The sequence below is a fragment of the Harpia harpyja genome, chromosome 21 (genome assembly GCF_026419915.1).
Source record: "Harpia harpyja isolate bHarHar1 chromosome 21, bHarHar1 primary haplotype, whole genome shotgun sequence".
Taxonomy (NCBI): domain Eukaryota; kingdom Metazoa; phylum Chordata; class Aves; order Accipitriformes; family Accipitridae; genus Harpia; species Harpia harpyja.
In genome coordinates, this window is record NC_068960.1 from 8,991,147 (window position 1) to 9,018,969 (window position 27,823).

Consider the following 27,823-nt stretch of genomic DNA (forward strand, 5'->3'; position numbering starts at 1 on the left):
CATAGATTCTGCAGAAGCAACATGATAGCTTAGGAAGGAGGAAATAACTGCAATTTCTTAAGTCCTTATCAGTTTTATCTTGGGCCACATGACTCAGAACTCACACTGCAAACTCCAAGGCAGGTGTTTAGTACCTTCTAAAATGTACACACAAATGAAGACTAAGCTCCCTATTAGGTCTCAACTTGCTAAGCACAGCATACACTAAAATCTGTCCCCTTATCTATATTAAACTTTTACTCTTCACCTTCCTTAGGAATGTATACCTTTTAATGTTTCTATTAGCTAGTCTTGGTAAAAATCTTGCTGCAGACAAGACAGTTTCACTTTTAATGTGTTACTTCATATGTTAGCTGACTGAAATAAACCATCTGATATCTCTCCAGGAATAAAGCATGCATTAGGCATAACCAAGATTTTAAAGTATCTATTAAAGAAGTAATATGTTAATATTTATAACAAGAAATGTGTTAATAAAACACATTAAATCCTAGACCAGACAAAATCTAAGAGACATGCCAGTTTACCACAAATTGCACACATTTGGAATATCTAACCTATAGAGTGAATGTCACTTGGGTTCTCGAGGCTCCACTGCCTGTGGGTTCATCTCCCTTTGCCTGGCCTGATCTGTGCAAAGGGAGCCGAGTGGAACAGGACACACTGCCAAGGAAGCACCAACTATGGCCCCTTTGACCTCTCTGCAATGCTGTGATTGCTGTTCATTTTAAAAAGGTCAGACACTGCTCAAGTACACTGTCAGGAACTACTGCCAGTGTGACACTTCATGCCCAAGCACAAGAGTCAACATCTTAAAAGGTCCCTAAGAAGGAACTATAACCTGAAAACCTATCATTACAATTTTATAATTTACAATTTTATTTGTCCAAATAAAAATATTATGGATTGTTAACTCTCCTTAGCAAAATCCATAATAAAATATCTTCTGCTAGGCCCCAGTTTAGCTTACAACAAGTATCATCTCTTAAATCTCCCAGCCAATGTATTGCTTGCTTAATGCTTTGGCGATAATGGCAGCGAATTGTTTGCCTGGAATGTGCTGCCTTTGTAGATGAAGATCTCCCACTGAACTAAAGGGGACAGTAAGCAATTCAATGGCAGTGTCACACTATTGGCTTAATGGAATTAACTGCAGGTCTGGAAAAAACAGATGTGGTTTTTTTATTGAAAAGTGTTAGTTACAAGAAATGAAGCAGTTAGAGAATCTCTCATGCCAACTAAGTAAAACCAAAACCTTACTGAAGGCTGGAGCCAATACTTACCTTAAAGCTAAAAGAGTTTCTAGGAGAGGAGCTTGAACTGTACTGTTCAGTTTTTGCTAAGTTGCTGTAATAATTGTCAACTTTGATACTGGCAGACTTGCTGGAAACTGGATCATCAGTTATTGGACAGATAAAATAATTGTCTTCATCATCACTATCAGCATCAAGATAATTTCCAGAGTTCGCTGTAGTCAATCTAGCATTATCAATCCCTTCCATACGAAAAATAAGGTCCTCGTCTGCCATTTTTGTGGGAGATCAGTCTAACTCCTGCAATGATTAAAACAGCCACTCTTCCAACGCACATGCAAATGGAGGGAAGAAGCTGTGGGAGAAAAAAAAAAAAGGGTTGTTATTAAAAGAACAAATGGTGCATGTAACTGATGTCAGCACACTGGCAGAAAAAAATCATTTGCATATGGCTCTATAAAAATGATCCTCCAGTACCTCATGTGGTTTTGAACACCTCAGTGCTAGATCTGGGTTTTCAGAAGGTACTCAGTTTTTAAATGGCTACAAGACTGAGAAAAGAAGGTAACCAAGTATAGAATAACACTATAAAATCTGAGGGACTGCAAACACCACCTGCTGCCTAAGGCTGACATTTGTTAATGCTCCTACCTCCCCCAAATATTTTTATTCTTCCTTATCTGAAATGCTGAGTTTCACAACACTGGTCTTAGAAACTCAAAGGAGTTTCACCTTGAACACTACAGTCAGGTTTTCAATTTTTTTCAGGACAAGTCTTCTCAAGGATATTGCATACAAATTAATAGCCAAATAAGTTAGAGAGTATTACTGGGACAACATAGAAAATTGTCCCACCACTGCCAAGATTTAAGTTGGCTTTTAGCACACACACAGCCAATGGTACATAGTGCAAAGCATGCTGCTGAAAGTGCAAAGCACGTTGCCCGGGCTACCCAGGACGTCCTCAGAAGGACAAAGTACAAAAGAGGCCAAGAAAGGAGGCCTGCCATTCCACTGCTGCTGCCCAAGTGCACTCACTAGTAGACTAGAGAGACAAGAGGAGGTGTGTGTAAGGGGTACCTCAACCCTTCTGTCTTTTATACTCTGTGGAGGGATTTCACTTTGGACTAGTCTTGCGTGAGCTAAACAATCCTCCTCCAACTCCAAAGACAGCGTATATGGCAGTCTGCTCAACAGCATCAAGCCTCTCAGCTGTGTTTGCTTTTTCTTTTAAGCATAGAGCTTAAAAGAAAAAATCTCCTCCCTGGTTAATAGTTCTTTTCCAAAGAGGTTAGAAAGTTTGATTTTGTCACTGGATATTTCAACTTTTTAGTAGCTTCCTGGATCCTAAAAGAACAGAATAGGTAGAGTTTGGCTTCTCCTGGGTCCAAAGTAAACAAAGCAAATTGAAAGTAAAAGCAACAGTGTGAGGCAGACAGGTCATGGGTTTTTATTAAAATCTGCTCAACCATTTCTAAGCCCAGAAGGTGACATTCCAGGCAAATATTTCACTGAGTCCTTCTGACACATTAAACAATGTTAGTGTAAACAATATGGGGAGTTCCATATGGGCATCAAAACTGCACCTCTGCAAAGTCTCCTGTCTTACTGTAGCTTTTCCAAATTAGTGACACCAGTTTCAGGGAGACAGAGCACAGACACTGTACTGTTGCAACAGACGTGTTATAAAAAAAAGATAGGTGAATCATGGAAGTATTTTTCCTGAAGCTCGGGTTCCCGTCCTGGAGATCTTATGACACGGATGTGCCCAGCAGCCTCCACCCAAGAAACAGTTTGTGATGATTCAGCAGAACTCAAATATAAATAAACTCCTACAGGCCCAAGCTACAGAAGGTGAGTATTGTGTCTTTCACACATTACCAGCCATACAGATGCAAACAGTTTCGATTCTTCCACATTTCACAGTCCAGAGCCACTGGCAGCAAGACACCAATGCTGACTTTCAGAGAGAAGAGTCTGCCAGTTTCTAGACCTATAAAGTCTGTCCCTTCCACCCCTCAACACAGCTGCAGCAAGGAGTCCTCTGAAACACAAGGGGGCAGATGGCCGTGACACCCCTGGAGTAGAGTAACATTGCTCCTTCTGTGCAATGGCTCATTTTAGTCCATCATATATAACATATGCTGCCAATCAGAAGGCTAGGGATATACGCCCGAGTAGGAAACTGGTGCTACCTGTCAGCACCCCTGCCTCCCATTCAGTGTGGTGTCTGCTCAGAGCTCAGGCTCCCTCTCCACACTGCCAGGCTATTTCCTGGATACTCTTGCACTTAAAGCCCTTTTTTTGGCGCTGAACTCTTGTCCTTTTCCTGCTGAGCCCACTCACACGATAAAGTACATGTCTATAGAGGTTTCCAGCTACCAAGGACGATATGAACAGCCAGAGTGGAGCAGGTCCATGATTCATCTAATATCAGCTGCTTCAAAGAGCAAAGAAACCTTCACAGAACAATAATCCATCCCAATTCATATGCTTTTCTCATTGCTGATAGGGAAGATTTTACACCCTTAAGTTCTTCACATCCTCTGAAACTCTGTTGTCATTAATTGCACTAACTCTAGGTTTTAGAGTAATGTCCTGAAGTCTCTTGTGGATAACACCAGCCTTTGGCAAATTTAATGACTTTCTGTAATGACTTTAACACCCGCTATCATCAAACGCTCAGACTGCACTGAAGAAAACACATAGACTGAAGTGAAATCACCTTTCTGCCATACACTTTTGATAATTGTTTCTTCTACTGCAAGTACAACATGAAACTGATTCCCTTACGACTGTATCCTGCTTGGAGCTCTCCAGATCTCTCCACTGTTTCCTGTTACATTTTTATTTGATGCCGAGGTCAATCAGCAAATCTGATCACAACCAAGATGACAGCAAAGAACAACCTAACTCATTAAAACTCACCAGGACAATCATACACCTGGGCAAGAACCCAGCAGACATCAACACAGCACAGCTTCTTCCACACCACAGGTACTGCAGTGAACTGGGGGCAGGTCTGTAGAGCAGCACGGTTGTGTTGAGGATCTGACATCCTCACCGTCCACCTCTCAGGGATTTACTTCAGACTAACTCTAGTCTGGTCTCCGGGAGTAGATAGCCCCAGTGCCTGTGCTGTGTTCTCCAGTTAAGTTTTTCATGCACAAGGAGTTTAGTTTGCAAGCTCTGAGACTGCATTTCAACACAAATCAAAGTGCAATGAGCTGAGATGATCAGGAGAGTTGCTTTAGAAGCACTTCTCTGATCAGAACAAAAAGTCAGCATAGGCTTACCCAGGGGAAGGCTGGAAAAAGACAGACACACAAGGAACTGCGCTACTGCTTGATTTTACTGCACATTTTTCTCCTAAAAAATAATAAACCAGATTTACAAACCACACCATGGCTTTTAAACCACTATCAGTGCTTAAGGGTATTTTCTTTGAAGCAAGTGGAAACCAGTAGCACAAGCACAAACTTTGAGGCACGCTCAAATTAATGGCAATATCACCTCCTCATTTTAGCTTTGATTATTCACATTGCTGTGCTGCATGAAAAACGGGAAGGGGTTAGATGAATGCAAAATAATCATCCAAATCTTCACACAGATTTAGCGGAGTTTAAACAAATATTTGCTGGCAAGTCTGCCACAGTGAATTTTCCTGGCTATTCAGATGGGTACTGTGAGTGTCTTACAGTCAGGTCTGCCTGTTTTATTCTTCATTAGAGGGCAGAAGTAGACTACACAAAGCAGCATATCTTGATTTGTTTCACACAACATATAGCTTAAAATCCTTTTGGTCCTGGAGCCCTGAAAACAACGATTTGAGCTTACAGAACATTGCACTTAATTTGTTCTCGATATTATATAAGTATCTGTCATGGTTTAACCCCAGCTAGCAACTAAGCACCATGCAGCCACTCACTCACTCCCCACACACCCAGTGGGATGGGGAAGAGAATCAAAAAAAAAAAATAATTAAAACTCGTGGGTTGACATAAGAACAGTTTAATAGAACAGAAGAAACTAATAATTATAATAAAATAACAATAGTAATAATAAAAGGATTGGAACATACAAGTTATGCACAATGCAATTGCTCACCACCCGCCAACTGATGCCCAGTTAGTCCCCGAGTGGTGATCCCCCCACCCCCACTCCCCCCAGTTTATATACTAGATGTGACGTCACATGGCATGGAATATCCCTTTGGCCAGTTTGGGTCAGCTGTCCTGGCTATGTCCCCTCCCAACTTCTTGTGCCCCCTTCAGCCTTCTGGCTGGCTGGGCATCAGAAGCTGAAAAATCCTTGACTTAGTATAAACACTACTTGGCAACAACTGAGAACATTAGCGTGTTATCAACTTTATTCTCATACTGAACCCAAAACATAGCACTATACCAGCTACCAGGAAGACAATTAACTCTATCACAGCCGAAACAAGGACAGTATCACCATTCCTTCCAACATCCATCTAACGGAAGTATCATCTGTTTTACAAAGAAGAAAAAAGAAATGTAGGAATGATCAAAGCCCGTGGAAGAGGTGGAAGTCTAGACAAATACTTTGAAAATACCCGCACCTACAAAATAGAGGATTAGTTAGAATTTTCAAGATTTGGCCCTTGCACTGCCTATGCAACAGCATGCAACTTAAAGCAGACACTTCTAAGTGTCCCATCAATTGCTTAGTTCTAGAGCAACCTCATCCACCCAGCTAAATCAGGGATTTTCACACAGCTAGCCTAAAAAGACAACTATAAAACAAGGTTTTCAGCTTTGCTTCACTGTTATTCTTCAGCTCTGTGCATATTCAACCTTCTTTCTCCATGAAATAGTACCAGATAAATACACTCCTACAGCAGTATTCATAGCTGCAGACCTTAGACCACAGCTACTGAGAAGATGGTCACCACAGAAACAGTGCATTAACGTATGGCAGCTTTCACCAGCAACATTATCTTGTTGGTTACTGCCTTCTGATGGAGGTAGCAGTCCCACAGCTCAAGTAACAACACAGGTAACACCAGAACTCCCACCTGCATGAGGCAGCATCAGCTACAGTAAAACACTGCTGAAGAAGGTCTTAGCCAACGCATGTGACTTTGCACTGAAGCAGCTTTGGAGCATTCACAGAATCTGCTCTTCTAGCAAAGACCAAGCGAGAGCTGTCATTTCTGGAAAGAAGAAGTAGCGCATAACTGGAAGGGGAAGGTATCCTCAGTTGCCACTACCATTTTTACTGCAATTGTCCTACTAGAATCTAACAAGTATTTAAGAACATTAACCTCTACTGCTTGTCAGCACACACAAACAGATGTAAAATGATGCTTCAAGTACAGGACTAACTCCAGGATATACTGTAGCACTGGACTAGCCTCATTACCCACAACTGCTGTCCTGCACTCATTCCTACTACTGCAGTCAAATACACATCAGCAGATCCATCAGGTCTGAAACAGTCCAAGACGCAGCAGGAACAGGAATGCAGGTTTATGCAGCAGTGATTGCAAACATTCATGATTTCTGTGACTTGCTGTGTAAATGGAACATCATCACACAAATCAGTTTGTATTTAAAGCTAATGGTGTTTATAAAACTGTCAGTTTTTCTTGAAACCGTATTTCTTGTAAAGGACTTGCGGTGTTTACTTTGGAAGTGTATTTACTAAAAACCGTCCTCACATAACATGCTCTTTACAACAGAATTCAATAACCAAACTTTAAACTCCACAAACACTGCTCTAAACCTCACAGTTTATTTGACCAAAACCCCTATAAAAAAGCCTGAGCTTCATCCCAATGCTTATATTCTGTGCTTTTGCATCATAGCATAAAGCTGTACTATCTAGGAACCCTCATTTCTATTGCTGCTACGTACTCATCATTTAGTCTTTAATACCCATCACAGAAGCCTTCCCAGGGCTAAGCAGCAAAGAAAGTCAGAGTGCACGGAACCTAGCCTGCAAGCCTGCATTATCACACACAACCTGTAATTTAAACTACCCACTCAAATCTACTTTGAAAATTTATTCAATTTTTTTAATCAACTTTGTAATATTTGACTCATAATGAAGATAATCTAAAATACAGTCAGTTATTAAATCTGCTCAAGTCTCTATTATTTTCTGGGCTTTTCCAATGCCTGTCTGAAGTATTTTTCTTTCTCTTGCCTTTATATCCAAGATCCACACCACCAGGAGGGGCAGGGGAGTTGCAAGGACAATCCACTGTATTGCAGAACACAATGCATACGTAAACACAGATAAACAGAGGGGAAAATTCACATCACATGGCTTGTTTCTTGTAGGGTGTCTGTTGTTATGAAACACTCCTGGTTTGGCAGGACCCTTGAGCATGACCCCACAGATGCCTCAGCACTAAAACCTGCCTTAATTCATCCCAAAGAGCTGAGCGATAGGAATACGCCCTTGTCTAGTCAGCAAAAGAAGGGACAGCTGGAGCATCTCCAGCTACTTCTTAGTGGCTGTTTTAGCTCAGACACAGCCCCCTGCATCACTTTAGCACAGGACAGGGGAACGGGAACTGCCCTAGAACAGAGGAAGTCCCACCTTCTCTTGTAGAGAAGCATTAAAGCAAGAATGCCCCCCCTCTCCCTGGTGTAATACTAAATCCCTTTTGGTTTAATACTATGTCAGCTAAAGCCATCTAGCAGGATACCTGTAACAGTAACAAGCAATTTTTTCTTTTAAGAGAGAAATCACTTTTTTCAGGTTAATATTCTTTTAAAATACAGATTTGAAATTTAATCTAAGCAACTATGCAGGCTGTGCACCTTACAATGTACTGTCATTGTCTTCATGAACTGCAGACACAAAGCTATATACCACAGTCCAGAACAACCCCACTGCTATGTTAATGTCCTGTAGCACGTTACAGAACTATTGCGTTTTCCGAATGCCCAACCAACCCTTCTGAAGCAAATGTCTATTCTCATCTGCACCATGCACTGGCAAGTAAACAGGTCCAGTGAGTCAAGGTAACAGCTCTGATAAAAAACAAGATTAAAACAAACAGAAGTGTCTCAACAACCTGGCTACCTTTGACAAACCTGGTCTTAACAAGTACAGATTTTCTAATAGGAAGCCTTTACTTCAGGTCTCTTCCAGTGCATCACTACTGCAAACACCATAGCACAAATCACATCCAGTTTGTCTGCAAGCACAGCTGGGATAATACATTGCATTAGCCAGAGAGTGTTAGACAGCAATGATGCAAAATTCATGAAGCGGATGGGAGAGTTCATGTGCACCAGCTCGGAGCATGAAGCATTTGAGACTCGAAACCTTGTGCAAGGAAACACATTGGGGCTTCAAACACACAAATGGCTTTTAGAGTAGCAAGCAGTAAAGCACAGAAACGACCCTTCTGAGTCAAACCCTTCTGCCAAGAAGTCCACTGTTCTGCCAAACACGCAAACAAACACTAAGTCAGCGGTAGCCAAAACACGAGGGTATAAAAGGACAGAAAAGGAACTTTCAAGATAACTTTAAAATGTCCTTCCATTGCCATTAATAGCTCTGTAATTTCAACTGGCTTTAAATACATCAAACAATTAATTATCGCTGACTTTTTGTAAGCGTTTGCTAAGTACTCTACATTGTTAACCAACCCCATGCTTCATGCTTATTGAGGCATTTGAAAAATTATCCAAGTATGAAGAGCCCTAAAGGCCATTACAGGCTGTCGCCGAGTACTCAGCTAGCCCTTCTCCTGTCTCCCACAGGTGGGCGGCTTCTACCCCGCCATCCGCTCCACACACACCAGAACCGCTCTCTGCCTGGGCTGTCCAGTTAGAAACAGGATTTCAGGACTTATAAACTGGGTGTGCCCTAAAATTAACTGCACTGTCCTGGAAACATATATGGATGAAACTATGGTGTAAGCGCAGGAGTGCTGCCCAGTACAAAAACATCAGGTTATTTTTAGGTCACCGCAGAAGCTCACGGCTTGGCCACCGGCGTTCCACAGGCTCTAACCGCCAAGCCGTTCACCATTTTCTGTAATCAAAAACGCCCGTTCCGCCCTTCACGCTTCACCCCGCGAGCAACGTGGCCACAGCTCTCGCGGGCCCGACCCCCCGCCGGTGTCGGTCCCCGCACCACGAATTGCACCTACCGGGTTACTGCAGCCCAGTCCCCTCGCCCACGGCCGGTGCAGACCGATCCCGCTGCCACCGCCGCCGCCCGGACCACGGCAAATGGGCGGGCGGGCGCGCAGCCGCCCTGCTGAGGGGAGGCGGGCAGCGGAGCCGCCCCCCACCTCCCGCGCTGCCGCCGGGCGCCGCCTTCCCGCCCACGGCGCGGGCGGTCGGCGCCTGACGCTCGCCTCAGCGGCGGCGCGCCCGCTAGTAGCCTCACACCAAGCTGACGGGGGGGAGCCTCCCCGACACTTTATTCCTGTGAGAAAAACGTTGAAAATTTGAGGAGGAAACCCCCGATTAGCACCGTTAGGTGTTGGAGACGCGGGAATCCCCGGCGAGAGAGAGCAGAAGCGGCTGTGCTGGAAACCCGCATGAAGCCATGTCTCCTGAGCGGCGCTCATAGGAGCGGCATCCCAGTTTCCTTTCATTTCTGCTTCCTTTGGGTTTGGAGCCGAAAGGTGGGTTTCCCGGGGCAGGTGCTCCCATGGGAAGGGCCCACGGCATGGCAGCCCCCCAAGGACCCCAGCCCTGGGGGAAGACAGGGAGCAGACATAGGCAGTGACTGTGGGGCCTGTGGGGACTCCGTGCACTTCAGGTTGGCCTTTTCAGCCAAATTAAATTGCACAGCGCTCCGTTTCCCCATGAGAAATGGCAGAAGTATGCACCAGATGTCAAGTTCCAAAGGCTTCACATTCCCTCAAATCACCCACATTTGCTTTCTTCCTAAAACACTGGCTTTCTGGGTTGAAAACACCCATGTTTAAGCTTTTCCTCAAGCTAGAATTTGTGGCAAATTTAAACAAAACTCCTTATCCTTTCATGGGTTACATGAAAATTAATGTAAATGGGTTCTGGCTTAATTGTATTACTTGGCAGCCTGCAAAGAGTCTGTCCCTTTTACTGTCATTGAATCTTGTATTCATGTAAATAATCCTCATTAGTGCTTTTTACTGTAAGTAGGGGTTACAAAACCAAGACGGATGCGAGTACGTCCTTTGTGACAGACAGATGGTTTGCTGGGGCATCACAGAAGAATGCCTAATCCCTGCTCTCTCCAAAGAGGGAGGCAACACAGAGAAACACTGCTGCAACACTAGTGCTGAGATAATCTTCAGGAGGAAGATTACTAATATTTAATTAAAAACACAGAGAGCAGATGTTCTGACTCCCTGCCAGGAACACCAGCCTACCACCACCATTACTTACATAAATTAAACTGTAGCTTTAGCTTGGGGATTGGAGGGAGCAGCACGTGCATGCAGGAGCACTGCCTGCAATTTGAGGGTACCTGTAATTTTGGCAGCAACTTCCAGCACTATGCTGAAGGTGCAGCCCTTGTTTGATAATGTAAAGCGGAGACTTGACTGAGCCCCTGTTTACTGCTGCTTCCTACAGGCACATTTCTGGATAGCCTCAAATTCCTGCAGAGTTTAAGCTCAAATTAAACACATTTACGTTTGTGGATTGTGCAGAAAACCTGAGGTCCAGCTGCAAATCACTGCTGTAAATATTAACAGCTATCAAAAACTGACCGCTTTTGCCGCATCAGCACCGGAATGTGTGTCTCCCCATTTCTCATTCTGCGGGCAGCCCAGCTGAGCACCATGGGGAGAGCAGCACCCAGCAGGGCCGCCATCGGGATGCCTCACAGCAGGGCCTGGGAAGAGGGCAGACTCATCAAATTAATTCTGAAGGCCTGGTGAAAGCCAGATGTGTGGTTCCCACTGCATGAAAATGTGTTGATAATGGTTAAAAAAAATCACCACCTGCTATCGTAGGGTACAGATAACAGTGGAATACTGTTACCGGTGTGATACATGAGCACAACTGAACAAGTCACAGGAGTAACTGGCTTTAAACTCTCGTAAATACACAGCATCATTTTGGACTAAAGGGGACCCAGTGGCATATGGCTGTATTATGCTATATATCCTCATGGAGAGTGTTCTGCTATATTAGGAACATAGTTAGGTTATACCATCTCAAGCTACACATTTCTCATGCTTTTAAATAAGCCAGCTCTGGTACCCTGGTGCAAGGGTGTACTTATTTTCAGGTTTAAGTCTGGGGCTTCTCTTCTCTATAACATTTTCTTAAAAGAACAATCAGTGATGATGAAAAAGTGTTTGATGAAATACTAAAGATGTATATTGAAATTAGATATTAGCCCAAACATGCTGCATCTGCTAGTTTTAGTTTTCCATTTAGATGTCACCTATTATATCCTTAACACATGAGGAGTTTGATTCACTTTTTTGTTTGAAAATATTAAAATTTAAATTTAAAATGGCAAGCTAGGAAATTGGTGACCTGCAAGTCTAGTATGTTATTCTTTCATTTAGTATGCTCAGCAATGCATATATATTTTATACAAGAGCACCGAAGCTTGCAAAGTTCCAGTATGCTTGTGTTAAATGAGATTCTATTTAGAAATTGCTGTTCTAGGGAACTGCAGTTTTTGAAAGGAAAAAGGAAAGCATACCCCAGACGATACTAACTTTCAGAGCAACTTTGTTCTGCATTCATTTGAAAATCCAGATGAAAAATTGCCCGTAAATCAATTAATCCTATGAACAATTTGTGCCTACATACTCCTATGACAGTCCCTTCTTATTAGGTAAATCCAGTTGGTCATAAACCTCACTTCAGCCATATGGTAGGTGCATATCACATCCATGCATAAAACTTCCTGGAGCACTAGCGCATGACTTCCTATGGGAAGAGCAATGGTAGACATCATTTCTCTGTATTGTTTTAATTGCACAGCATTAAGTGCTCATGTTTTTAGCTCTGTCCACAAAGTAAGTATACAAATTCCTGCAGGCCTCCCAGAGTGAGAGACTTCGTCTTTCTACTCACCAGTGACAGCTTGAATCTGGCTCTGGTTGCCAAACCCAGCTCCCTCATTGAGGTGGACAGGAGAAGCACCTGCTTACACCATGCCCGAGCTCAGCAGCGGCAGCAGGTAAGCGAGGCACCAACGGGGCAGGACAGCGAGCCGTGTACGGACAGCCCTGGCCACCAGCTGCACTTTGTGCCAGCCTCTGCAGCTCCATGTTGAGCAGCACAGAGATAAAGGCAGCCCGGGGCCTCCCATTTCGGGTGGGAATGGTTCAGCTGAAGACACGCTGCGATGCCAAGTCAGCAGCTGGCTGGGAAGGTCGCTAGCCCGGCAGCGTGCTGGCGCTCTGGGCTGCGCAGCTCTGCGGGCAGCGCTCGCCCTGCGGTGGGCCGGGAGGCTGCAGTCCCCCCCGAGAGAAGCCGGAAGAGAAGGCAGGGGGGTTCCCTCTTGTGGGGCAGGGGGCAGAGCAAACCCTCTTCCCGGCAGGGAGGTGTGAGCAGACCTGCTCCGGCGGCTGCAAAGGCACCAGCGAAGGGCTGCCCTGGTCCCCGCCCGGCCACGGCAAGGACACCCCTGGGGCGGCGGATCCGCGCCGCCGGGCAAAGCGCTCCTGATGGCAGGCTGACGTTCCACCGCTGCCGCAGTGGAGAACAGGCGCCCGGGCAGCGCCTCGCCGAGGCGCCGGCCCGTACCTGCCGAGGGCAAAGTGCCCCGAGGCGCGGCCCGACGGCCGGTGCCCCGGGGAGGGGGAGCGTGTGTGAGACCAGTGGTTTGGCCGGGCCCCGGGGGAGGGAGAGAGGGCCGCACTTCGGCCTCCCGGGCGGCGGCGGGTCAGGGGTCAGCGCGGGCGGCGCCCAGGCCACGTGTGCAGCCGGCGCCGGGCGCGCGGTAGCGGCGCCACCTGTCGGGCGCGCGCCGGCCGCGGGAGCCCGCGGGGCCTGGGGCGGGGGACGGGCCCCGGCGGCGCCCCCGGCGGCCCCGGCCGTGGAGCCCCTCCGCCGGAGAGCGAGGGGGGGCCCGCCCGCTGCAGTAGTCGCGTTTCCCGGGGAGGGAGGGCGCCGGCCGGCCGCGCCGGAGGGCGTTGTGGTAGCGCAGACGCAGGTGGGCAACATGTGGGGGCGGGTGGGGAGAGCGACGGCGCTGCCCCGCTGAAAGAGGCCTGGCGGGCGGCTGAGCAGCCAGGCGGTAGCGTGGCCGAGTGGTCTAAGGCGCTGGATTTAGGCTCCAGTCATTTCGATGGCGTGGGTTCGAATCCCACCGCTGCCAAGTTGTTTTGTCCCCGCCGCCGCGGCGGCTCCTTTTCGCCGCCCGATCGGCGAGGCCGCGTTGGCGGCGAGCGGGGTCGCCCGGAGACGATACGGCCTTCATCGGCCGGGCCGGGCACGGCGCCGCTCGGGATGGCGGGGCGGGTTGCCAGTCACGCTCCTTAAAATTGAAGTAGAGAAAGTTGTGGTATGTACTGAGGAAAGTGGCCTGTCTTTTGGCGTAAAAAAAAATCAGAAAGAAATTTTGGTAGTTGTGCCTTCCCGTACTGTATCTGGGTTACTGCACCCTCAACCCGCAGGCCCTGCACCTGGCCTTTGCTGCTTGCCCCAGACTGAGGCAACTGAGGTGAGGTCTAAGAGCCCTCACCTTCTCAAGAGTTCTCAAATCCATCCATGATTACACCCCCCCACACCACCACCTTGATTCCTCTAGATCTCCTGTCTCCTTTCCCAACCTCTCTCTTTATGCTCGCATAGTGCTCTTGGTTGTTCCCTCCCCATGTTACAGGCTGGAAAAGGTGCAGAGAGGAGATTTCTGTGATAAATCGCCAGTGTGAGTGGTGGATGGGAGGGAGTGGGGCCTTCCAGGCCAGCCCGTTTTAGCTGAACAGTAATTCAAAAGCACATTGTTCACTTTAGCTACTGCAGGAATTTGCTCAGTACAGCTGCTATACTTAAGAAATGATGTGCAAAAACATAGTTGTACCTAAAGTTCAGCTGATAGGCAACTAAACTTTATTGTTAGTTTTTGTCCTTAATGACTACAGGAGGTAAACGAAGCAGTACAAAGATCAGTGCAACCCATAGTGGCAGATTCCTCTACTGTGACATAAATGCACTTTAATGTAACTTAGTATCTTCCAATTTAACTAAAATACACAGGTTTGACTCATGAAAAACCATACCTGCATGTACCCCGTAGGCCTCCAAACTGGTGCTAGGTGCTTGCTGATACAGATGGCTCTGCACCCCAGGGGTAGAGCAGGGAGCGGTTCTGGAACAGTGTGCACAGAGACACAGGACTGACTGCAGCGAAGTTTCAAGGATGCTTTTATTTTCCCCCATATGCAGTGATACAGCTAATTCACAAAAGAAGTTCACATGGTGTGAACTCTCTCTGTAGGGCTGGTATATGTTATTTACAGTAATTGGTTCTGTCCCTCCCTTTGCTTGTTCCTCAGTTCCCCAAGGTAGTGAGCCATGGCAGCAGCTGTGGTCAATCCTTCTTATTTTAGCCTTTTTTCTTCACCAGTGAAGCACTGCAGGCTGATTGTAGCTCTTGTTCTTCTGCAGGTTCTCTTTTACTTCAGCAATCAGTTTGGAAAGTTGTTTTTTCGGTGTGAAATAAACAGATGCAACAATCTCGACTCCAATGTGTTTCAGTGATTTGGCTGTACTTGTTTACTGTATTTCTCAAGTACAGCTGCTGATATGTTACGATATTGTTTTTTAAATCTAAAAATAACTGCCTGTTTATTGCATTGGGGCCAGTAACTATTGTGGAGATTAGAATGATCCAGGTAGCAGTACTGTGACTGAATACGTGCAGTTTATATAAGTCAATGTTGTGCTTCTTTAAAAAAATGCAAAACTGAGAGGCCATCAAAACTCAAAGAAAGAAAGATCAAACTTAAACTAACAATTAAAGAAAGCAACACTTTCAGGAAGATGTGATGATTCTGGGCTTCTGGTCTTGTTTTAATGTAATGGTCCACGGAATCAGCAAATGCAAACTTCTCTGGGCTGTACCCCAGCTGACTCCGTGCCTTGTCTATTCGAAATGTATGAGTTATAGAAATGTTCTGTACCTATAGGGCAAGAGTTAACATATAAAGATATGAATACATAGGAAATCGGAACAAAGTCTGTAAATGGTAGCAAAGACACAGTTAAAGGAAATGTAAAATAAAAAAAACCCAACACAACATTACATCAGTGTCCTATTCACAGTCAAATTATTTTTAAAATTGTTCACTCAAAAGGAGAACCTCGAAAGCCCAAAGAGGCAGTAAAAGCTGCAAAGCAGAATCTTCTAGTCTTGAAAACATCCACAAAAAATGTTCTGCACTCTCGTTTATGTACCTAAGAAGGCAGATAAAAGCCATCTCTTGGGTGCCTAAGTATCTTCAGAAATTAGGGCACAACTGACCAGCCAAAGCCATACAGGATACTGAGCCTTGGAGGGAAGGAGCTGAATCAGCCTCTCCCAGATTACAAGCATAAGCTCTTATCTTTTCAAAGATCATGGTAACGAGCATAATATATTGCCTAAAATGTACATGATGCATACATTTGCCCTGGAAACTGGAGGCTGAGGTAGTACTGGGTGGATTTTACTTTCTACTGACTTAATTTTAAATTGTACCTCAGTATTAACATGTATGCATGCATCCTGTGAGAATTAAGGGGAGTTTACAAACAAAGACTTTTTACCTCATTTCTGGTCAGCAGTGGGGACAGTTCAACAAATGGCTTCAGCATCAGATGAAGATATTCCATTATCATGGCTGCATAACAAAAGATTTCTACTTGAGGTAAGAATAGTAAATTGCTATGCTATTATGATTTTGGTGTATCTCACACTATGTATGATAATGAAAGATAATCACGTACCTAAGAGCTCAGGGCACTATTACTAACATCAACAGGACTACTTGCTCACAAGGGGTTGGATTTAATGTTAATACTTCAGGCAGCCTGAATTAGGGTGCTTGTGTGAAAAGGGTTTGGGGGGTTGGTGACAGGTCTAGTGAAAAGATCGTGAGGCTTCATAAAAAAAAAGGTAACAAAATACTCCAAGTTGGATTCTGTCTTAGCTGCACATCGGGGTTCATTCTGGAGAAAGCATGGGATACAGGGGAACAAGAAATTTACCCATGCAGCAAAGCAGATACTCTTCAGCGTATTTCATGAAGTCATGGATTTTTACATTTATCTTTTTATATTTATACCATTAACTCCACAAAGTTATACATCTGTTAAGTCCTACATAAAACCTGTTTTTGTGGGAATTAAATAAGAGATAATTCTGGTTTCAACACACTGCATAGAGCTGAACCTCACCCCTAACTGCTGCTCACTAGATGAGCCCATAGTGTATTATTTTTATACATGAAAATGAAAATTGTGGGCAAATTAAAAACAACCAATATTATATTACAATCAGGAATGAGGGTAATGTGGACAGGAAAGAGAAGTGTTGATAAAATATTTTTACCTGAAGCATAAACTAAGGAAGTAGGAATACGTATCCGTGGTTTACTGCAACCTAATCTTTCAAACTGAAAGATTTAAGAAACAGTGAAAAAAACAGAAACCTCAAACAAGTTTTAAAGTTTCAATACAGAAGATATTTGTGGAAATATTTACTGATAAAACAGAAAAATTCATCATTGCTGTTACTATTCAAGTTTTCATTTTCCAGGGGATTCCAGTTAAATGTCACATGCAGACACTATGTAATTTTCAAGTGGCAGTCTTAAAAAAAGGGAAAAAAAAGTTTATAACAATTGATCAAAATGTCATGGTGTGCTGATACCTAATTTAACATTGTGACATATTTACGGTTTTGAGCCCAGCATTAACAATAAAATGATCTTTTGAAAAGAAAGTATATTACAGATTAATAATTAGGATTTATATTTTTTGTCCACCCAAAATAGCCACCGTTAACAGATGCGCGCCCAAGAAATTAAGGTAATGGCAACTTGAAAGAGGATACTGGTTTAGATGGTCCTTTGGCTTGGTGAAGACAGTTGCTTTAATGTAGTATTTTAGGTAGGCTTTGTTACAGCGCTAATCACGCTGAACTTCAAGCAGGAATTAAACCCACATTCAGAACGGAACTCTTGCACCCAAAGCAAACATACTAAATGTAACATGCACACAAAAGCTGGAGTTGTATACAGTCAAAGAAATGAATGTATCTGGAGATAAAGTATATATTGCACGTACAAGTGGAGTTAACCATTCAAAAAGGTTGAATTTTTCGCCATCGTTAATGAAATACACCTGGCCACTCTGTTAAAGAGGTAGAGAAGAGGCAAGTTAGTAAAAATAATACTGCATATATATTGACTTCATTTTCTTTATCTCACTCCTTATGAATAGCTTAAAAATAATACAGCAATATAAAATATGCATGGATGTACATACAAGTCAACGAACTGTCTACATGTGTTTCAATCATTTGCACTAACATGTGCAATGAAATTGGTGGACAAGTGGTTTATGTGATTAACATGCCTTGGTATAAATTATTTCTAATAGATGTGTCTATACAGGATGGCTACACTGACTATACAGAGATTACCAAATGCATACCAAATGCACTGAAAGTGGTGCCATTTCTAACTTGTGCTGTTAACACATATTCACCAAATGGTGGGACATGTTTTGCTCTCGGTCTAGTGAAGACTCATTGAAATCCATAAGACTCCATCTGTGTAACCAAGGCGTAAGTTACCTCTTTCCCTTTTGCTTTTAGAGTTTTAGACAAAGTAGTTTAATCTACTTTGAAAATCTTTCTAACACACTTTAAGGGTAGTGCTTCTAGGTCAAATAAAAAACTGTGTTTACAAGGAGCAAAACAGTTGCAACTATTTTTTAAATCAATGAACCCAAATGAAATGTGCTTTTATTTGCGTATGGTATGGGAAGAACTGATTATCACAGTTCAGAACATTAAGTCTGGATCTATATACAGGGGAACGGGATGAATCTGCCTGAACTTCCAATTTAATTTCTGACATAGGAAACATTTTTTGTTCATCTTCCAGAAATGGCAAATATTACATTACAAAAATGCGAAGGTAGAGATACTCTTACAGAACTGAATATTCCAACTCTTAACACACTGCACAGCCAATGCTGCCAGGTCCCACACTATTCATAGCACATTTGTCAACTAAAAACACAGACAATAACATAAGCTAAAGGACAGTAACACAAACAGTAATTACTGCTACTACAGTAGTTACTATAGTACAGGATACAGTGGCAGAATTCACTGTCAGATGAAAACTGTGGTGCTTTTATTGTTTACTTACAGCTATGTAGTTCTTTTCAGGGGTGAGAGCTTCAGCAGCTAGGATTTGAGCTTGTACAAGATTCTCTGCATGCACCCAGTTCATTTTAGCAGAAGGATCTCCAAACTTGAAGCTAAGTAGCCCTCTCTCAATATTCTTCTATGGACATAAACAAACATGAAACCAAAGCAAAATGGGTTTTAAAATGAGGTACAGTGCACTTTCTTGTCCAGCTAAATGTAGGTTTGTCTCTACTTAAAAAAAATACATGAATCAATTAAAAAGAATCAAGAGAAGTGCAGAAAGCTCTAAAAATATTGCTCATGAGGAAGGATCGAAGAACGTATTGAACACAATATGTCCTGAATTTACAAAAAATACAAGTCTGTTCTAAGGATAAGTAAAATATTGTATAGAAAGGTAAGATACAGTTCTGAATGGATCAAAAGTATTCACAAAATTGGATCAAATTTAACAAATAGCTTTGGCTGGGAAAAAATGGAAAGTAATGCTAGGTGTTACATTTTTCATTTAACAGGTACATTTTAGAAACTGCAAAATGTGACGGTTGCATAATGCCTTAAAATGGGCTCATAACAAATAATCTTAAAATCTTAAATGGAAGTTTAAAAAGACTGTATTTTTTTCAGGGGCTAAAGCAAACATCTCAGGTTTAACTAAAATGACATTTGCCATTCTTAAAAATTATTTTATTTAGAAGATGATAAAGTATATTTTGGCTGACTTCAATATAATTCCCTACCTCAGCCACAAAACAACAATATGTATTATGTGGTAAGCTTGAATCTGTTCGTTCCTCAAAGCTGTGTGTAACTTTATATTGTACTGATGCTTTTAAAATAACTGACTCATATAATTTTACAGGGATCATATTCTAAACACTGTACTAGTCCTACAGCAAGTGAAAAAGGGTAAAACATGAGCACCTCAGCTGTTTGCCCTTCAGTAACCTACTGTACCAGAAGGTGCTTCCCACTCCTTCACTTGTTTCATTGCATAGTGAAAGCTGTTGAGACTGGAAATAAGATATTTTGCCGTCTCTCTTTTCATTAATATTTTAAACCATTTAATGTAAGTTGCATGCAAACAGACATTTGAAATATCATAGATTGGCCTGAATCTTATAATTATAGTAAGCATTAAATTATAAAGCTGGACCTACATGTGTTTGTATTTTAAAAAAAGGCTTTTTTAATGTACTGTACATTCTTTACAGATACAGTATAGTGCCTGTTAACAAAAGTTATAAAGTCCTCAGCAGACAACTGAATTGTTGAATTGCTGCCCAGTAAGAAGGTCAGTCAATTTATAACACAAATAAGTGATGCTGTTGTATATAATAGAAGATTCTGCTGATTAAAAAAAATAAAATACATACTGCTAGCCTTGGCAAGTGTCTTTGCTCTTGTGGTCCATAGATTCCTGGTGGGCGAAGAACACACGTATAAAGTATTCCACCTCCTAGAAGAATTGATAAGACCATTCTTAAGTGACTTTCACGTGACCATGTTATATCTTTCTTTGTATGAACCAAAGACTGTGGTAGCAGAACTTACTCTGAAATAAATGAACTTCACCATCTTAAAAAATAATACATACCAAAAGGTGTTGAATTAGTAGTTGGATATTAAGTTGGCAGAATCAGAACATGCAAAATAGCAAGATAAGATTCAGAGAAGTCCTGCCAGCATAGTCGGATTCCTAGAAATTACCAGATATTTCAAAACCTCTTTCTAACCAGTCCTTTGTCTCTGTGCCAAAGCAGTGAATGAATGTGCCAACTGTGGTGATGAGTTTGCTGAAGTGAGCAAGTTATTGGTAGGAAAGTGGAATGAAACCAACTAATCTTAGACAAAATTATTGATGGGAAACAGTGACTCACTAGCAGTACAAGATAGAGCTGAAAGGTTCTCAACAGTAGGCACAACCAGCTCCCACTAGAACTGCTGTAGAAGCTCGTGATAACTTCAAGGGGAGAAAGTAAGGACCATCCTGAAAATCCAATCACTTCCCAAGTATATCAGTTGGCTGGTTCATCATCTGCTAATAACGGTTCGTAATAGTACTTGAAAACATGCAAAATACTCAGTCCTGCTATGGCACAGGATCAAAATGGGATGTTTGGAGCACTGACTGGTTCTAATTTCATTGACAAAGGCAGAACTCTGTATTGCTCCTAAAATTAAGAGGGTCTTTGATGTGAATAGCTGCTGAGGAAATAAGGAAAAAAACCTTTATTTTTTAAACAAAATAATTCTATTGGGATGGAATGCCCATCAATGACTTCATATCTCTTTATAGCCCTCTGCCAGTATCAAGTGAAGAGAGTCTTTTCTGTAAGTTGTCCACAGCTAAATTTAGCTCAGTATCACTTGGTCACATAGCGTCATGTTGCACTTTACATTAATTTGCTTTGCACTGGCAGTTATAGTATCTCACAGTTGAGCTTAAGTATTCAAGTGTATAACTGGCTTCCTCAACATGGAAAACTTTGGGAAGCACTAATAAATAATTCCAGGCTGTAGTATCAGGTAGCTTCTTCAGATTTTAATATATAACTCGGGGCGGGGGGGATGGATGGACGACAATTTAATCAGCATTCATGTTTTACTTATGTTGCATAATACAGTGACATTAAACACTTCTTTTTGTTTAATTTATAGCTGTCTTCATCTTTTCAATTAACATACTGAACTCATTGCTACCATGCTAAAAGCTTTTATGGACACTGTGGGAACTTAAAAACAATTAAAAGTGAAAATCTTTTTGTTTGTGAGAGAGCGTAGATAACTTGATTTCATAATTGCTGGACAATCTTGTCCACTAAGGATTGATACAGGATACAGGATGTTAGTGAGGAACAAGAAGGGGAGGAGTAAATTCTACTATGAATTCACGGTAAGAAAAGTACCTGCTAGTGGAGTTCCATTAGCTGCTAGTACCATTTGTTCTGCAATTGATTTGGTTCTGGAGTAATGATCAACATGCTACAGAGAAAAAGCAAATATGTTTTTATCTATTCTTGAAACGACAGGGCGGAGGGGCATCTCTTCTTCACTAGTTTTTACTTAGCAGATGGCAACAAATACCTTAAAATACAGAAGCTGTGGGTATTAGTTTAGGATAAAACACATGCATATTGCTAGGGTAAGCAAGCATTTTTGTTTATGCAAATCCAGTTAATTAATTTCAGCACATTTGAGAAGCAATAAATGTATGTATGCTTTGAATGCTGCCAAGAATGTAATTGATCACTACTTTGTAATCTGGATTTCTTTTTCAGGTAATGGAAGAGTCAAAAGCCAAGTTTTGAAGACATGATTGGTCTGAATTATCCTGTTCACTTTCTTGTGGCACTTTCCCAGAGAAAATTTTATTTGACATACCATTCAAAATATTACTCAATATTTACTATCCATCTCTACTTCTTGAAAGACTGAATTACTTGATGGAGAGAGGAGGGACACAAAAACCAACTGTGTATGCAAAGCACCCAGAAGTACTTTCTCCTTTTTAATTAAATGCAATAAAACCATATAAAAATCGGCTGCTTGTCCATATCAGCTCTACATAGAATATATGTTATCTTCAATAAGGGAGAAACAGAAAAATCATATGAATAATAAATGGCTAAAGAGGCACCAAGCCATATAACACGATCCCTATGTCCAGGTGGAATTTCATTCATGTTAACGGGACACTGTGTGAGTTATTTTCGAAAATCAAGGCCTTGATAGGAAACAAAGAAATATATACTGCAATGTACATAAAACTGACGTGTCAAGATTGTGAACAGAATCGATAAAGAGTGTAAAGAGTTTTCTTTCTTCTTTCTGGTACCTGGATTCTGGTATCAGGCAAAACACAGTCATGAAAACTCCAGGCTTTTTCAGAAACAAGAAAGTAAACAAAGAGGAAACTTGAAAATATAATACAACCAAAATACCTTTTCAATTGGAAAATATGGCACAGTTTCCTCATCACCATCTTCAATAGGAAGCCCTCCAAACACCACATTTACTGTACTGGTGTATATCAATCTAGCGATGTTCCTTTGTTTGCAGGCTGCGGCAATGTATAAAGTAAATTAGTTTAGTGGAAAATGAAACAATATGGAAAAAAAGTTTGTATGACCTTTTTCTGAGAAACTGTCAAATCTTAAAAAAGCAAATCCTTCCATTTTATGATTGAGTGGTTTAAAAAGCAAAGCATATTCAAAGGGAAGACATCAGCGTAGAACCAAATGCTTATAATCGGGCACATTGTGATTTGGATGCTGTAAGCTAACAAACACTATGCCTCTGGGAGGGCTGCTACCAGCCTACTGAGATGGGCTTCAGCTCGAGCCAGGCAGGTGGCTAGAGGTCCATCTGCTTCAAGGGCTGCCCACTACCTGTGTACAAGCTATTAGATAGCAATGAGGTTTACTGCTATGAAATGCACATGGAAATAGTTAACTTCTTACGTGGATACGGATTCTGACACCAGGTCAAACATGGTTACGAAAAGCTGAAGTAGTTGAACTGCAGTGCTGGCTGTCATATCACACCCCATAACAGAATCGAGCGTAAAAGAAAAATGATGACACGTTTCCATGTCTTCTGCCAAAAATGTAAAGTATTTGGTAAAAAACTGTGTGTGCCAAAAAAGCCAACTCCTTTTTCTAAGTGGTGTGATATTTTGATATGCTGATATTAACATCCAATGGCAAGGTTAGATACATACCATCAATAATGAATCTTGTTCCACGAATGTTTACAGTTTCAATCTCTTCTCTATGCAACTAGGAAAATAAAGAAATTGTGCATTTTTGAATACATTTTAAATTCAATAGGGGAATGTTATAAATGTCCCCAAATAAAGGTAATGAGTTTAGTGCTTTGATTATAAAAAAGATCATTTAGACTGCTGTTTCAGACTTCAAGAAGTAAAATCATTATTTTTAAACTATGACTGTATTTTTCTTGTATTTTTACAGACTAGCCTGCTTGAAGCAAAGATAATTGCAGTGTTCTAAACATACATTGCCAGTTATTATATATCTTGCAGCAATATGTTAAATATCCATGTTTCAGTAGCACTTCAGTGACCAGTTGCCTCTACGCAGAGCAATTCCAAGTATGCATTGTTCAGCTGCAAACATCTTTGAATGAGCTGTTCTATCCAGCTAAGGTAATTACTGAAGTTCCTTTTATTAAATAAGGTAAGAAAGTGTGTGTGTGTGTTTGTAACTCTAATCATAAAAATTGTGGCTCTGAGTCGTACATCAAGTACATCCTTACAGCTTTTTACCCAATGGCGAACAATTGAGACTTGAAATACAGCCGTTGTTACAGTTTAGTTATGTAAAATAATTTATAATTTAGTTCAGGTTTTATTCCTCCCAGTGACCTTACACCTAGGAGTTCCACGTGAAAGGGTTAGGGAAGGATCAGGGTTTTGGAGGGATCCAGCCTCCCTTGTCTTTCCTTTTGTCCTCGCACAACTTCAGAACTCTTCAATGCCATTTCCAACTCAAAAGCCCTCCCAGGGTGCTGGTGGAGCCTCTATTGGAGAGGAAGTAATTTCACAACTAGGAAAACAGTACTGTAAGCAGATTGCTTGCAGCTAGCACACCAGTTTGAACAGAGCAATTTACCAAAACAGCATGGACGTGGATTCAGGCTCTCAGGACAATTTGAAGGGATAAAATCTAACATGCAGTGTTACAGCATTGAGTCGCTCATTCTCGGCGTGGGCAGTCACACAGAAAAAACCAAAACTGTTTGGACTCACTTGCTCTCTTCCTGACATTCCATATGAAGCTACATGAAACACACAGTCAGCCCCTTCAAAGGCTGCAAATATGGCATCGTAATCCCTTACATCTGCCTGTAACACATAAGGAAAGATAGTTGGACTTGAAATCAAAGCTGCAGGTTAGCATTTGTCATATAGTGGGCTAGCACAGAGGGAATGCATATATATAATTGTACTTGCTGTACATCCTGAGTCTGAAAACTAGGTCCATTTCAGTACTTGCTGATAATTTTCTTACATGGACTTTAAAAACATTAATTAAGCCTCATAATACCCCTATGTTCATTCTACAGGTGATTAAACAAAGGCACAGATGAGGGCGGTGACTGGGTCCTGAGGAGTACTTCAGAGTCAGGAGGTGGAGCAGGTACTCTGTGCTACACATTACAGGTTTCATTGTTTTCCTTATTTTAAGACACACTAAAATCAGTTGACCAAAAATCACATGGGATATTCACACAGTTAAAAAAGTTATTGAAATTTGTAATAATTTGCAATTAGTTATTTGGATTCTGTGAAAACTAGTAAGACATTATGGAAAAGGCAAATGAACTAACTTTGACTGTTGTGAAAATATAGTTTATCATACCTGGATACACACTACTCCATTGGGAATTTCCCAGATAGGCTTGTGTATGTCATACAGAACAACAGAAGCTCCTGCATTGGCAAGAGCACATCCCAGCTTGTATCCAAAATAGCCTCCGCCTCCTGTCACCACTGCTCTCATTCTTTTTTCACTCAGTGCTCCAGCATTTCCATTCACTTTGGAGTTAGAGGTTTGGCGCCAGGGTGTTGCTACCCCACTCAGTGTAAGTTTTCTGTCAGTGAAATACTGTCTTCTATTACCAGACACATATAACAATTTCTCCTCCATGTTGAAAATTGCTCCATAGCGCTCCTGGATGCAGACAACTCCACTGAGTTTCATGTTAACAAGCTCTATTCACAGCAGCCAAGTTTTACTTTAATGCAACCTGTTTAAGAGAGATAAAGACATAAGCAAAACACTAGCTACAAAATTTCCAGATTTTAATGATTTCTTTTAAAAGACCCGTTTAAATTTTCTGCTTAGATTGTTTAAGAGTTTGTTTAATTGTAATTTTCACATTTTACAAACATTTAAAATGTCTGTATACTATGTTAAAGACAGCATCCTGAAAACAAATAACAAAGGTTTAGCATGTTTTGGACTAAATATTTATTTGCAAATGGTATCCAGAATAATAAAAGAAAAACTAAAAAAAAAAAAAAATTAATGCAGAGAACATGAATTCAAATGTTTTGAACCAATGGGTCAAAATTAGAATAACACTACAGACCATAATTGTTTATTAGCAGAAGAGAAATTGCTGCCTATGTGAAATGCATCTCCTGGTCTTAGTTCAATTTGTTCTGGTCTGCGTCACAAGCTCAAAGATGGCCTTTAGGAGTTGGATGTGACAGAGGGCTGTACCTGAATTTGAAATCTTGAACAGGAAAACTCCAAAGATGAACAAATCGCATTTAACTTTCTGTGCTTAAAAAACAAGCAAGCAGGGCCAATCAGAACAGCAGCAAAACAAAACGTCCCCTAGAGCAAAAGAAATCTTTAACGCTTCTTCCACTTGTCCCTGGTTTATCACAAAGACAGATGTCTGAGAAAAGTGGTATTTTCAACTCCTTTCTAAGTAGCAGCAGCTGAGTGTAAATTAAGAGTACACTGTGTTTTTATCATTGGCAGTGATGGAGTTGAGATACATGAGGATTTCAGAAGGAAGGAGGAATGCCTGATACTTACTTTGGAAGGTGTATCAGAGAACAAGGCTATCGAATCCCTCACTTTCGAGGGGAACTAGAATAAAGTAATTGCTACGTGACAGAAAGGGTCAATGAGTACGTTAAGAAAAAAGTCATAGCGAATCATTTCCTGCTTAAACATGGGGGTTCCTTCCCACCTGTGCAATGGTCAAGGGTTCACCTCTGACAGAGGCTGTAGCTACCGATCTCCTTAGTTACCCGCATCCCTTCCCCGTGCCGCAATTAAAGATTAAAAGTCACCCGAGCTCCTGCGGGAACCCTCCGCATCTCACTTGCAAATTCGCCCGGGAAGGCACGCCGCCGGGGAACGCGGGGCCGGGCGCCGAGGAAACTCGTGCTCCGGCCCGCGCCCTCGGGGCTCCGCGCCCTCGGGGCTCCGCGCCCTCGGGGCTCCGCGCCCTCGGGGCTCCGCGCCCTCGGGGCTCCGCGCCCTCGGGGCTCCGCGCCCTCGGGGCTCCGCGCCCTCGGGGCTCCGCGCCGCCGGCCCGGCCCGGCTGCCGACGGGTCCCGCAGCGCGGAGCGGCTGTTGGGGCTGTTGCCCCCCGCCTACCCCCGCCCCGCTGGGGCCCTTGGGCGCCGCTCGGCGGGTGCCCGCGGGCCGGGGCGGGGGGCGGCCGCGGGGTCCGGCCGGGCCCGGGCGCGGGAAGCGGCACCGGCAGATCCCGCCGCACCGCAGGAGACGAGACGCGGCCCGGCCGGGCGCTCGCCTCCGCCGCCCCCCGCCCGCCCCGGCGGGTCCCCGAGCGGCGGCCCCTGCCGCCCGCGGCGCCGGGCAGGCGGAGCGGGGTCGTCTGGCCCCGCAGACGGGCCGCACAGCCCCCCCTCGGGGTCCCACAGCCCCCCCCCCCGGGTTCCTGCTCGTTCCGCACAGCCCGCCTCCCCGGGGTCGCACAGCACCCCTGGGTGCCACTCATTTTGCAGGAACTTTGGAATCCCACAGTCTTCCTGGGATGTTGCTCATCCCACGGCATCCCTGGGATTCTGCCCATCCCACAGCATCCTGGGGAGCCCACGGCATCCCTGGGATCCCATAGCATCCCACAGCATCCCTGGGTTCCCAGAGCATCCCACAGCATCCCCGGGATCCCAGAGCATCCCTGGGATCCTGCAGCATCCGATGGTGGCTCTTACCTCCATGTGTCTTCATACAGCTGCCACCACTGTGCGAAAGCATCCTGTCGGTAGCTAGGGCTCCGTCCACACTGATACCTGTTGAACAGGTTGTTCAGGAAAAACACACCATCTCTTGATTACCGGCTGGATAGTCAGTGATGGGACACGGCTCAGAGAGATGCAGAGCATCAGAAACACCTGCAAAACAGCTGGAATCCCCAAAGAGGAAATACAAACAAATAGGCACCAAGGTCCCTGCCCTCCTGAGCCAGCAGTGGGTCTCTGTTCAGCTCTGTGGTCACTCGTGCCTGGGAGGATGTGAAAAGGGTCAGGAGCTGCAGAATTTCAGAGTTCTCCATCCCAGGCAAAAATTAAATTTTGAACACGTTTACCTCTTCCGTTATAGCTGTGCCATGTCTGAATGTTCATATTAAATTTTAATCATTTAAAGACACACTTGCAATTATGTTAGAGCAAAAGTAACTCGAACGATAGCCAGCTTAAACTAAGACTCAGTAAAGACTGACAGAAATGAGAC

The 27,823-nt window shown here is 43.1% G+C and overlaps 2 protein-coding genes and 1 non-coding gene across 7 annotated transcripts in view; 1 reads left to right on the forward strand and 2 right to left on the reverse strand.

Annotated features, from left to right (window-relative positions):
* EEF2K (eukaryotic elongation factor 2 kinase) overlaps positions 1-12,388 on the reverse strand; it is a 36,588-nt gene extending 24,200 nt beyond the window's left edge. Inside the window, exons 1-3 of one of the 5 annotated variants that reach the window (XM_052772782.1) lie at positions 9,394-9,463; positions 4,550-4,622; positions 1,284-1,608 (exon numbers count right to left, since the gene is read on the reverse strand). In XM_052772782.1, coding sequence (XP_052628742.1) covers positions 1,284-1,529 — 246 coding nt within the window. In that variant the 5' untranslated portion in view covers positions 1,530-1,608; positions 4,550-4,622; positions 9,394-9,463. Of the gene's footprint in view, positions 1-1,283; positions 1,609-4,549; positions 4,623-9,393; positions 9,501-12,277 lie in introns of those variants that run through there. The other 4 variants (XM_052772777.1, XM_052772781.1, XM_052772780.1 and 1 more) reach the window with 4 other exon arrangements.
* Positions 12,389-13,444: 1,056 nt separating this feature from the next.
* On the forward strand, positions 13,445-13,526 carry TRNAL-UAG (transfer RNA leucine (anticodon UAG)). Its single transcript has one exon. It is a non-coding gene; the product is annotated as a tRNA-Leu (tRNA).
* Positions 13,527-14,284: 758 nt separating this feature from the next.
* LOC128134796 (putative short-chain dehydrogenase/reductase family 42E member 2) lies at positions 14,285-27,603 on the reverse strand. The gene is made up of 12 exons (XM_052772938.1): positions 27,304-27,603; positions 24,962-25,349; positions 24,349-24,444; positions 23,299-23,356; positions 22,520-22,638; positions 21,485-21,560; positions 19,952-20,034; positions 18,574-18,711; positions 17,480-17,545; positions 16,743-16,806; positions 15,959-16,032; positions 14,285-15,333 (listed from the first exon to the last, which is right to left on the reverse strand). Exons 2-12 carry the CDS (start codon positions 25,301-25,303, stop codon positions 15,085-15,087), a joined length of 1,365 nt encoding a protein of 454 aa, XP_052628898.1. The 5' UTR covers positions 25,304-25,349; positions 27,304-27,603; the 3' UTR covers positions 14,285-15,084.
* Between the last annotated feature and the right edge of the window lie 220 nt (positions 27,604-27,823).

Coding starts and splice junctions, on each gene's coding strand:
- LOC128134796 (XM_052772938.1), bottom strand. CDS start 25,303: ATGAAACTCAGTGGAGTTGTCTGCATCCAGGAGCGCTATGGAGCAATT. Junction 16,807..17,479: donor TTGAATGGTTAACTCCACTT/GTACGTGCAATA, acceptor TAAATCTTTCAG/TTTGAAAGATTAGGTTGCAG. Junction 16,033..16,742: donor TTCCTTAGTTTATGCTTCAG/GTAAAAATATTT, acceptor TTTGTTATGCAG/CCATGATAATGGAATATCTT.